This window comes from Apium graveolens, chromosome 7, assembly GCF_009905375.1.
Source record: "Apium graveolens cultivar Ventura chromosome 7, ASM990537v1, whole genome shotgun sequence".
NCBI lineage: Eukaryota > Viridiplantae > Streptophyta > Magnoliopsida > Apiales > Apiaceae > Apium > Apium graveolens.
Window position 1 is genome coordinate 80,381,172 of NC_133653.1, and position 11,710 is coordinate 80,392,881.

The 11,710-nt window shown below is 33.2% G+C and overlaps 1 protein-coding gene across 5 annotated transcripts; it reads left to right on the forward strand.

Annotated features, from left to right (window-relative positions):
- Positions 1 to 431: 431 nt before the first annotated feature.
- LOC141671119 (small RNA 2'-O-methyltransferase-like) lies at positions 432 to 8,599 on the forward strand. 5 transcript variants are annotated; one of them, XM_074477247.1, is made up of 10 exons: positions 432 to 543; positions 888 to 1,193; positions 2,265 to 2,354; positions 2,767 to 3,212; positions 3,591 to 3,833; positions 4,585 to 5,459; positions 5,597 to 5,751; positions 5,822 to 5,938; positions 6,281 to 6,412; positions 7,889 to 8,599. In XM_074477247.1, exons 2-10 carry the CDS (start codon positions 915 to 917, stop codon positions 8,336 to 8,338), a joined length of 2,787 nt encoding a protein of 928 aa, XP_074333348.1. In that variant the 5' UTR covers positions 432 to 543; positions 888 to 914; the 3' UTR covers positions 8,339 to 8,599. The 5 variants fall into 5 exon arrangements, with proteins under 5 accessions (XP_074333348.1, XP_074333352.1, XP_074333351.1 ...); XM_074477251.1 differs by having other exon boundaries at positions 5,600 to 5,751; XM_074477250.1 differs by having other exon boundaries at positions 438 to 543; positions 910 to 1,193.
- The last annotated feature ends 3,111 nt before the right edge of the window (positions 8,600 to 11,710 follow it).

Sequence of the window (11,710 nt, forward strand, 5' to 3'; positions counted from 1 at the left end):
GAATTAAATTTTTAAATGGTCCATCCATATATACTAAAATGGCCTCCGATCGGATCAGATCCCACTTGCTCGGACACAATAAAAAAATGACAAAAATAGCTAATTTTTGAAAAAATTTAACAAAAATAGCCATTCTGAGAAAAGTGGCCAATTTTAGCCGATTGAATACTCCACTGTCAGTTGAGTATTCCAATTTGTATCTTGAGTATTCCAATTTGTATAAGATACTCCACCGATAGTTGAGTATTTCATATATAGGATACTCCACTGACAGTTGTATATCACATATAAAGTGAATACTCCACTCATACTTAGGTATCTCATCTGCTAAAGTTAAACAAATTTTCAGAAATTGGTAATTTTTATTAATTTTGTTTAAAATTGACTAAATTTGTGATTCGGCCCACCATATAAATGTATCCTCGACGGTCGCCACATCCCACAACCTCTCTAATACCCCAGTCAATTGTTGTCCACTCTGTCTCTCTCTCAAACAAACACATTTACCCACCTTGGCACAGTACATTCGAACCCATTCCGAAGGTATGCTTCTTTTCTGTTAAGTGGTACAATTTTCTTGCCTTAACTTTATGTTTCTCATAAACCCCTTTTGCTTTTTACCCTTTATTTTTCACATTTTGTATTTTTATAAATATCATTACTTTATCATTTTGCTTGTTTAATCTTGTAAGATTCTTTAAAATACCATAACCCCTCTTTATTCAATCACATAATGTTCTATGGTATATGCCCTGATTAATTTGATTATGTGTGTGTTGTGTATCTATACTTGCTATGTAATTTCAATGTATTTTGCAATAAGCCCATAAAGTTTTTTTTACATGAGGGTTTTAGATTTTTTGACACATTTTTTTGTTAAATAATAGGGTTGTTGATTTTTTGGGAAAGGTGTAATGGGATCTCAAGAAACCTCAGTTCTTGCATTGAAGAAAAAAACGGTTACCCTTACTCCGAAAGCTATTATACACCAAAAGTTTGGGGCTAATGCTGTGTACAAGGTTGAGGAAGTGCAGAAGTCTGATGGAAATGAATGCCCGGGGCTGAATTTACCACAGAAGGGTCCTTGCCTTTATCGATGTTCTTTGCAGCTCCCGGAAGTTAGTGTTGTTTCGGAGCTGTGTAAAAAGAAAAAGGATGCTGAGCAATCTGCAGCGGAGAAAGCTATTGAAAAGGTTTTGTTTTTTGATCCCAAAGGCCCTTTTTATATTAATTGCCTTCTGTAATGCACCTTATGGATAGAGCGTAGAGCGTAGTTGTTGCTAATTAGTGAACCTCTATAATTGTTCAACTTACAAGGTTAGAATCACAATTTTATTTTTACCCACATACACTATCGCTTATTAGAATCACAATTTTACCCACATACACTATCGCTTACGGTGCCTGTGGAAAGTGCGCTATAGTTTATGTTCATTGCCAGCCAAGGTGTGATACTTGCTATTGGTTCTAGGTTTTGGTTTTCTAAAACTGTAAAATGGTCCGGGTTTATTTTTTAGCTTAGATATAAGGTTTTACCCATTATTTCCTTTCAGAAATTAGAATATGGTGAAACATCTATTAAGGCTGCCATATGTATGTAAAAAAAATTGGTGAATCATCGATATTACATCATGTCTTTTAAGCTTCTTCTAGCTTATTTAGTAAGTTACTCCTTTTTCCCTAGTGAAACAGATGACACTGTAATGCCTATAGCATGAGAAACAAGGGGATTAAACTGTAGTCAATTATAATGCTTCACTACAACACTTGCTATTTGAAATTGTTTATTATACTTTATGCCTATGGTCATGAACTATGTGCATGCTTATCTCTGAGGTTCCTACTGTGAGATATACACACACAACGCCACAAAGTTCTATGTTTACTTGTAATCTTTAACCCACCTTTGTAATAGTGATGAGGTACGAGAATGAGGTAGTTTAATTTTATATTTAGTTGATAAATTATTGTATTTACATACTTTTATGTGGGGCTAGTCGTTTATTAATTAGTATATTATATAATAAGCCCAATATGCTATCGGGCCTTAGTCCATTAGGTTCAGTACTAGGGTTTTATTCTGTAATCCCCACATATTACTTATGCCTGATTATACATTTTTTCTTGAGAATAATAATATTGATTATTCTTGGGATTTGGTATAATCTTTGCATTTATATTGTTTTAAATACTAGTCCTACATCAAATAGCAAATGAACTGATTTGGTGATGCTATTTTGAGGGATTTTTTTTTTCCATTGTAGCTGGGTATTAATCCTACCTTGAGTATACCCACTGCACAAGAGGCAGGTGATGAAGTGGTCGGTCGTCTCTCATATTTATTTTCAGATGCGGTACGTTTCTTCTTTCACAATAAAATTAAGATACGCATTATGTAGGATATTATTAGTCTAAATTGAACACATCGGAATTTTGTTATTTAAGCCATTTACATGGACATTCAATAAATGAGATATTTGTTTAGTTGGTTGCATATCTTAAAGGATAGACAAGATCACTACATTAAGGTCGAACTTGCTTTTTATGATTGTGAGGCTTTTGCTTTATTAAATTTAAGTTTTTAAGAAAGATTGATTTTGGAAAGTGTTAAAATGAAAGGAATTTTTTTTGGGATTCAGTTTCTATTATTTTATGGCGCCAAGTTGTTTTCACTTGTCAATCTTATTTGTCCTGCGGCATATTATATCATCTAATACCTAGTTAAAAGTATTTCTGACACGTTTTACTTAAATGTGTATGATGAAGTTTTATACGACTGTTCATCCGTTGAGTGGCCACTTCAGGGCAGCCTTGCTGAGAAAGGATCATCTATATGGTTATGTACCTGTTTCTGTTCTATCCTTATTTGATTCAAAGCTCATAAATTTATGCAAATGTATGAATCCCAAAGCTGAGTACAATACATGGTTGGTGGTGCCACTAATTCTGAAGGCTGCTTCCAGAGTACCTTTGTTGATTTCCGAAAATCACCTTTCAATGCGAAGGCCAAGTCCATATCCTCCTGAAGTTTTGGAGGGCATAGATAATTCTAACTTGCCAGAAAGCATTTGTATTAAAGCAGTACGTGTGCCATGCTCAATTGATGAGATTGTTGAGCCCTTGCTTCTCAATGTTTCTATTAACGAGTATTATCTGGATGTTATTGCACAAGAGCTTGGTGTAACAGATGCCAGTAAAGTTCTTGTTTCCAGGTGATGATTATGTTTCTGTTCAGGATTTGGCTTTCCTATTGTTTTCCGATGATGCAATTCTTGTATCTATCAGGGTTATTTAGTTTCCTCCACAACCTTTACACTTTTTTATGCAACATTTTCAAGTAATATGAAATATAAACTTGACCACTATTCTTCTCTTGTTTTTCTTTAAAATGGGTAATATTAGCCGGAAATGTAATTGTATGAGTTCAAGCTAAAAGACCTAAGACATTTTTTCACAATGTTTCTTTAAAAGGCTTTAATTATTCCAGTACGGGCACAAGCTGCTATTTTTACGAAGCCAGGATTAAGACATTTTTTGGTGTACAAAATTGCCCCCGAATAATGCTATTATCGTTAAATTCATATTTACAGGAGTGTCGGCAAAGCTTCGTCAGAGACTAGATTCTACTTTTGTGCTCCACAGTCATATATGCTAAATGTATCTTTGGAGTCAGGTGAAGAATTAACAAATGAGCCTGAAGGAACTTTAAATACAAGAGCAAGTTACCTCTCTGGTCAAAATGTATATGGGGATGCAATTTTAGCTTCCATTGGGTACACTTGGAAGTCTACGGATATATTATATGAAGATGTATCCCTGCGTTCATATTATCGGTATTTTTTGTTGTTTCTTTAGAGTTTGCTCGTTTGAAATTAACCTGCAGTTACTACTTGTAATGTATGGGTGTTTTGGTATACACATTGACCAAATTCTAAATATATTATAAATTTATGGACAATAGAAATTCCAAGGCCGTAAACCTGTTCATGAATTGAGATTTATAAGGAATTTAGGCCCTTGCCTGTTTTTTCTTGAAAAATCTACCTTTATGTGCCTTTCTGCTATCCACTTACTACTATCACTTTACTTTCTTACTATCACTCTTAGTGATTCAATTGGTGGGAATTGTAAAGGTTTTGTTTCTAGAAATTAAGCTAATATATAGAATACCTATCCTTTCATCTTTTTTAGTTTCATTTTCTTTTCTTTACTATGTTCTCTTGCATGGCTCTGTCCTTTATTATCATTTTGAATTGCACAATGGTTTTTGCCATATAGTAGACCTTTCTTTATACTTTTTTAGTTTTCTTATGTCTTTGTGTGTGTGAGCAAAGGGTAAAGGGAAGGATTGGCAAATGATGTGACTTTTAACTAATCGTTTCGAACTACAGATTTTTGTTTTTTCTTTCCGTAGAACTAAATGTCTAAACTGCTTAAGAATACTGCTCATTGATTGGTATTCTTCTCTAGAAAGTTTTGATAGGTCCTTCTATTTGTACTCCACTTTTAGAGTTGTGAAGTATTGTTTATTTTTTTCATAGCACCTCATGAATTCCCTTTTTCCTTTTTCCATGATGTGAGCAGGATAGTCATTAATAAGATGCCAGATGGTGTTTATAAGCTGTCTAGAGAGGCGATACTGGCAGCAGAATTGCCTATAGCATTCACCACACGAAGCAACTGGAGGGGATCTTATCCTAGGGATATTCTCTGTACGTTCTGCCGCCAACACCGGTTATCTGTACCGGAAATTATTCCATTGGAAAATTCAGAAGTGCCAGGGTTACACAAAAAATTGAAGCTTACAGATTCTCGTGAACAAGAAACAAATGGAGGTAGTCTTGCTGGAAGTGCTGCGGGAGTGGGAGGAACGTTCAAATGTGAAATAAAAATAATTTCAAGGAGTCAGGAACTGATTTTGTGGTGTACCCCTAAAGAATCATTCAAAAAGCAAAGTGATGCCATCCAGGATGCCGCATTGAAAATTCTCACATGGTTAAACAATTACTTTAAAAACCCAAAGATGTCTGTTGAGAACTTGACTACATCTGCTCATGAAATTGATATCCAATTTTATCCTCGGTGCTTTAAGGAGTTCGAATTATGCCTTGTAGTGAATAATACTAGCAGATTGCTAAATTCTGACTGCTTGAGTGATAATACTGACTCAGTAAACGACAGTGATGACATGTCAGGAGTTTCACTATCAACTGGGTCATTAGCATGCATTAGTTATAGCATATATTTATTGGCAGGAGACTGCGGGAAAGAACTTCTCGAAAGAAGTGAAGAGTTTGAGTTTGAGATAGGAAGCAAAGCTGTTTTTTCCCATCTTGAAGCTGCTGTGACAAAAATGTCTGTGGGTCAGTCAGTTAGTTATAAGGCGGAGGTGCTGTCTCGTGAGTTAATTATGTCTGCTGCTACTGACTCTGAAAGAATTCTTTCTCTATTGAATTCAGGTGAGTTGATGCATTTTCTATATTTACCTACCGAGTTGTTTTTAAGTGCTATGTATGAATTGACTTGTTTACATTTATCCCTTTCTGCTTACTTATGGTTATTATCTGGGATCACCTTTTCAATTCATTTTCTGAAGCAGGAGGCTGTAGTTTGGAGTACTCAATAACTTTGCTGCGGGTAACAGAACCCTTGGAGGAGAGAATGGAGCAGGCACTCTTTAGCCCACCTCTATCAAAGCAGCGTGTTGAATTTGCATTGCAACAAATCAAAGAATCTTGTGCAGCTTCTTTGGTATGTGCATTAGCGTATACTGGTCTCTAAATTCTGTATAGACATTAAGATGTATTTGAAATTACTGCAGGTTGACTTCGGATGTGGGTCGGGAAGCCTGTTGGAATCCTTGTTAGCATATCCGACTTCTTTGGAAAATGTCGTTGGCGTTGATATTTCACAGAGGAGTCTCGCCCGTGCAGCCAAGGTTTTTTTTACAATCCCGTAACAGTTTTGTCCCTTGTTTAACATCATTCTTGAGCCTTATTTTTTAGTGCATCTTAAGTAATTTTGGGCGTTACAAACACTCTATTTTGAAACATAATTTAGACTGAGTATTTCTACTGTAAATTTATCTTTTTAATTAAAGATGCTAAACATTTTAGTAGTCAGTTCTGCCTGTTTTGTGGTTCCTTCAGTACAACATTTCGGACCTTATACAAAAGGTTTTTTGGAAAGAAATGTCTATAAGTGATATCGATTTACATAATTTTTGAAGTAATTGTCCAAATTTAGATGAATAATTTCTAATATAATCGTTACAATGCAGATACTTCATACAAAACTAACCATAAAAACAGAAGCTGGAAGTGATCAAATTAAATCTGCAGTGCTGTATGATGGTTCAATCACAACTTTTGATTCTCGGCTGTATGGATTTGATATTGGAACTTGTTTAGAGGTATATTTCTTGATCTCAATATTTTGTTGATGCTTTTGCTGATATATCTAGTTGGTCTAGTGGTTGGTTTGGACAGTTTCATTATTTGGCACGGAAATAAGCATTCAGCGGTACCTAGTATGACCATTCTATGTACTTTTTATTCTGCGAAATACTCTGTGATGTGTCTTTCTCAAGGAATGGTTGAGAGGAACTGTGACTAGTTTATCACAGGAACATACTGCTTATGATGGACTTGGGGTTTCCCCTCCACTTTTTTACATCGTTGACTGTGCATGGGCCACAGGTCCAATTTAGATCCACCAAATAACAAAATTTTGTCTGAATAAATAATTGTATTGTTCTCCTACTACTTTCACTTTCCATTCCTCCCAATCTTTTGTCCTCTCTCTAAACTGAAACCCTAGAAAAGTAGGTGGTTAATTTCAAGTGGTCAACATATAGGCTATAGCCAATTGTAGGCGTAAAAATTGTGTATCCAACCTTTTTATTAGGATTTCTGTGTATGTGACTTAGTTTTTTTCTAATTAAAATTTTCCTGTATAGTTCCCATAGACATTAGCATATAAGGAGCATGAACTGCATGTAGATGTGACTTTGCAACTAGTTTTGAAGTGAAGGAATATGGATGTTTTTAACAGAAATAGTTCAGGCAGTCAAGGTAGTTGAATTGAAGTGATGGAAATAGAAGGTGATACAGAGATTAGTGGTTAGGATTATAATAAGAATAACAAGTTTTAGTAATTATAAGATGCAGACAGGGGTTGGGACAAGATACTTTCTCTAAGATGTATAATTTTATAATGCATTAAGATACTAAAGTACACCGAAACACACTTGTATTATAAGTAAAACATAATTCCACTAAGATGACAGAAGTTACTCAGAATCGATGGTGCTAACGTAACTTTCCAGGATCTGTATGGTAAATATGTACGTCCTTTGATTTTTTATTCCCTATTTTAATTAGTTTTAACTGCAATCTAACCTTTTATGGGTGATTAAAATAAATTATTATTTTTATTTTGCTCATTATTACTGAAAAGTGAAATTTCTTCATCGGATTATTGATTGTGATGACAGATTGGTGGTTTTTAGTACCACACTCTTGCACAGTTACAACCAGTCAACCACATTTTTGTTTGCTTCAATGTTTTATTGAAGTGATGCTTTGCATGATATATTATTTATATTGTGTAGTGTATGAGGAGATGCATTGCATATTTGCATGATAAGTACCACCTATTAGATTATAACATATGTGGCAGACTGGCAGTTGGGCTGCCAATTTATAACGAATGTCATAGCAGTAAAATCCGTCATTTTTTGGGTATTTTCATTCACACTATTAAATTCATTATTTCGGGACACCTTGTGAAATTGTGTTATTTCAGACATTTTGTCAATTTTGGGAAATTTAGAAAAACTTATTTGTTGAAGAATTTATATTTCTCGCATTGATTATTGACTCTGTAGGTGATTGAGCATATGGAGGAGGATCAAGCTTTTCTGTTTGGTGATGTTGTGCTAAGCTTTTTCTGCCCGAAAGTTCTTATTGTTTCGACCCCAAATTTCGAGTACAATGTAATACTGCATAAGTCTACCGTACAAGGTCAAGAAGACGACCCAGATGAGAAAAATCAATCACAGTCCTCTAAGTTTCGCAACCATGATCACAAATTTGAGTGGACCAGGGAACAATTCAATGACTGGGCATCAAAGCTTGCAGAGAGGCATAACTATAGTGTTCAATTCAGCGGAGTTGGCGGGGTTGATGGTGTGGAACCTGGGTATGCGTCACAAATTGCTGTATTTCGGAGGGGAGGTGATAATTTTCCGGAAAATGTCAATACAAGTCACCACTATAATGTGATATGGGATTGGAGTAGCAGCAGTAGTTCAAGTATGATCAAGGACTTTCAGTGATTTATTGACTCGATCTTCACTAATTTTCTCATTATGAACACTCATTTTCAAGACTTGTGGAGGCTCATCAAACCTTTTAAGAGAAGATAGAGTAAATACTTGCTACCATGTCACTGAGATATATTTGCCTTGAAGTCTGTTGTAGTAAACTATATTGCTGCCTATTGTGAAAGGAGAGGATTACTCCTTGACATTCTATATTGATAATGATCTAGAAGATTGATAGTAAATACACAATATGTGATACTTCTTGTTTATATATATGAGGGTTATATACACGAGTAAAGTTGTATGGAGTCCAGCTTTTTCTTGGAGTTCATCTATATTTTGCAAATAAAATATAACGTGTTATTTTGTAAAACATGTTTCATAAATATCATTATTTCAATAAAATTATGTAAATTTCATACATTTACAAGTACAATATGTATGCTATAATATGTATGTTTTTTCAAAACATTTACAAGTACAACATGCACATTTATTCTCTGCAATTAAGTATGTATGTTCTAATATGAACATTTATATTTTATAAATTAAGGATGTTTTGCAGAATAATATATTTTGTAATGATCTATTTATAAAATATATGTAATTTGCAAGTTTTTTTAATAAAATAGTGATTTTTAAAGAATATCATTCGAAAAATAATATATTTGACAATATTTTAAGCTATCTTTACCTATAAACATTTATGGACCCGAACTCCAATAAAATGAAATGGTTAACTTTATAAAACTTAATTATACATATACGAGGGGTTCAAAAGAGATCCCTTCTTAATAAGAGAAAGGTAGCATTTTAACTGTTAATCTTACATGTAGGATCTATCATTATCGGACTTTATCTTGTAAGATTGTAAGAGTTAGGTTTGTGGAAAATACAAGATAGGTTTGTGGAAACTCAGCTAATTTGGAGACCACCAAGACTAATTATATAACCATTGGATCATATCTCATTCAATGATATACTTTTTTTTTATAACTGAATATACAAGGCGTCCTGCTACTCAGTAAATAATTATCCTTATATTATAATGTAATAGCAACAAAAAGATGTAAAATTTTCAACTAGGTATATCATTATGCACTAATATGCCATTATTTTTTGTGCAAGACTGTAGTTTAACTTTTGATGAAATGTTGGGATCGATATTCTTCAAAATATAACTTATAACTTAAAATTGAAAACTGCCATATAACTTATATGAACATCGTAACTTTATAAGTTTTTTTAGACGTTTAGATAATTTTATATATAAGTTACTTATATGCTGGTGATATGTTTGGTAATCCTAACTTATAAGTTATAATTTTTAACAAAATTTAAATATAATGTAATACATGAATATAAACTTCAAAAAACAAATTTTGGAATAGAAACAATAATCATACAAATTACTTAAAAATTAAAATTACAACATCTATACTATATTATAATAACCGGAATGGGGTATAATTTGTAATTTGGTTAACCCTTATTTTGGTTATCCCTTTCCATCACAACCGTCGGATATTCTTCATCAAATAATCAGAGCCGTTAAATTCAAATACTAAAAAAATACACTCCACAAGTTCTCAGGTTCGAATCTCGTCAACAACAAACATTTATATTATTATTTATAAAGATTCATATAAGTTATCAGGTTCAAATCTTACCAACAACAAATATTTACATTATTATTTATGAATAAGATCTCATCAATCATATATTATTTATACTATTTGAACTGAACTTGAAATTATGCACAATGAAATTATAATTATATAATCATTATTTAATATTTAATTATTTATATAGAATTTTAATAAAATTATAAAAAATAAAAATGAAAATATATAAATATTAATTAAGACACGTGCATCGCACGGGCCGTAAGCTAGTATACGTAATATAAGCATCATAATAAAGTTAAATTAAATAAATATTGCATAAGATATAAAAAAGAAATTGCTCAAATGGAGATTTAAAAATTATGTACTCCCTCAGTCCCAATTTATTTGTCTAATTTGACTTTTACAGGTATTTAAAATGCAATGACCATATATTTACATTAATTATTTTTTTAAAATTATCTTTTTGTGAATGAAAATATAAATCTTAAATTTTTATTCTCAGAAGGAAAATTTACTAAATAATTAATGTAACCATACAGTCAATGCATCTTAAACTACACGTAAAAGTCAAACTAGACAAGTAAATCCGGTCGGAGGGTGTTAGATATATTTGTGATATCATGTCTAATCTGATTTGTTTAGTTTCAGAACTTAATATCAGGACTTACTGGAAATCAGAACTTACTGAAGTCAGAACTTATATCAGAACTTAAGGCCATCAGGATTTATATCAGGACTTAAGTGCGGGTACTTCAGATAAGGAAAACAGCTGATTTACAGGAGAGGATCATGACTAAAACAATAGAAGATATGCATGAAGAGTTGGACAACTAGAAGACTTGTAGAAGATAATATTTGATTGATATATTTTAGGAGACAGAATTATATTTCATATCAATTAGAAGATATCTTGTAATTGTTTACTATATAAACACAGCTTAGGATTTACACTATAAGTGTTATCATTCACGAGAACATTATACATTGTAACCTAGCCGCTCTTAGTGATATTGTTCATCACCGAGAGAGTAGTTTAAGCTACTTTGTAACAGAGCTTATTATATTGAATAAACTTAATTACTGTTACATACTTGTGTTCAAAATCGATTTGATTGTATAAATATTATATTCAACCCCCTTCTATAGTGTTGTGTGACCTAACAAGTGGTATCAGAGCCTCTCTGTTGATTTACAAACAGTGAGATCCAGTTTACAATCATATCTGAGGAAACACAAACCTCACCTAAGCCCACCAAAACTCAGGATACTCAAAACAATCAAACTCATAGTCGATATGGGAGTATTAGGGTTCCCATACTGAGAGCATCTGAGTATCCTATATGGAAGGTAAAGATGGCTATATTTCTGGAAGCCACAGATCCAGAATACCTTAATAGAATTAATCATGGACCATATAAGCCTACCAAGTTTTCTGTTGCAGTTGCTGATCAACCAACAAAGATGATACCAAAGGAGAAAAGTGAGCACACAACTGAAGACATCTCATCTATAGGCAAGGATGCAAGGGTAAGGCATCTGCTTCATAGTGTAATTGACAATGTCATGTCAAACAGGGTAATTGGATGCAAGACTGCAAAGGAGATATGGGATGCTTTGGAGACAAGATGCCAGGGAACTGATGCAATAAAAAAGAACAGGAAGACTATACTCACTCAAGAGTATGAGTACTTTGACTCAAAAGCTGATGAGTCATTAACTGATTTATATGACAGGTTTGCCAAACTCTTGAATGATC

Excerpts from the sequence above, each read along its gene's own strand:
- LOC141671119 (XM_074477247.1), top strand. The coding sequence starts at position 915 with ATGGGATCTCAAGAAACCTCAGTTCTTGCATTGAAGAAAAAAACGGTT. Across the intron at positions 3,213-3,590 it reads AGTAAAGTTCTTGTTTCCAG|GAGTGTCGGCAAAGCTTCGT; the intron begins GTGATGATTATG and ends TCATATTTACAG. Across the intron at positions 6,413-7,888 it reads ATATTGGAACTTGTTTAGAG|GTGATTGAGCATATGGAGGA; the intron begins GTATATTTCTTG and ends TTGACTCTGTAG.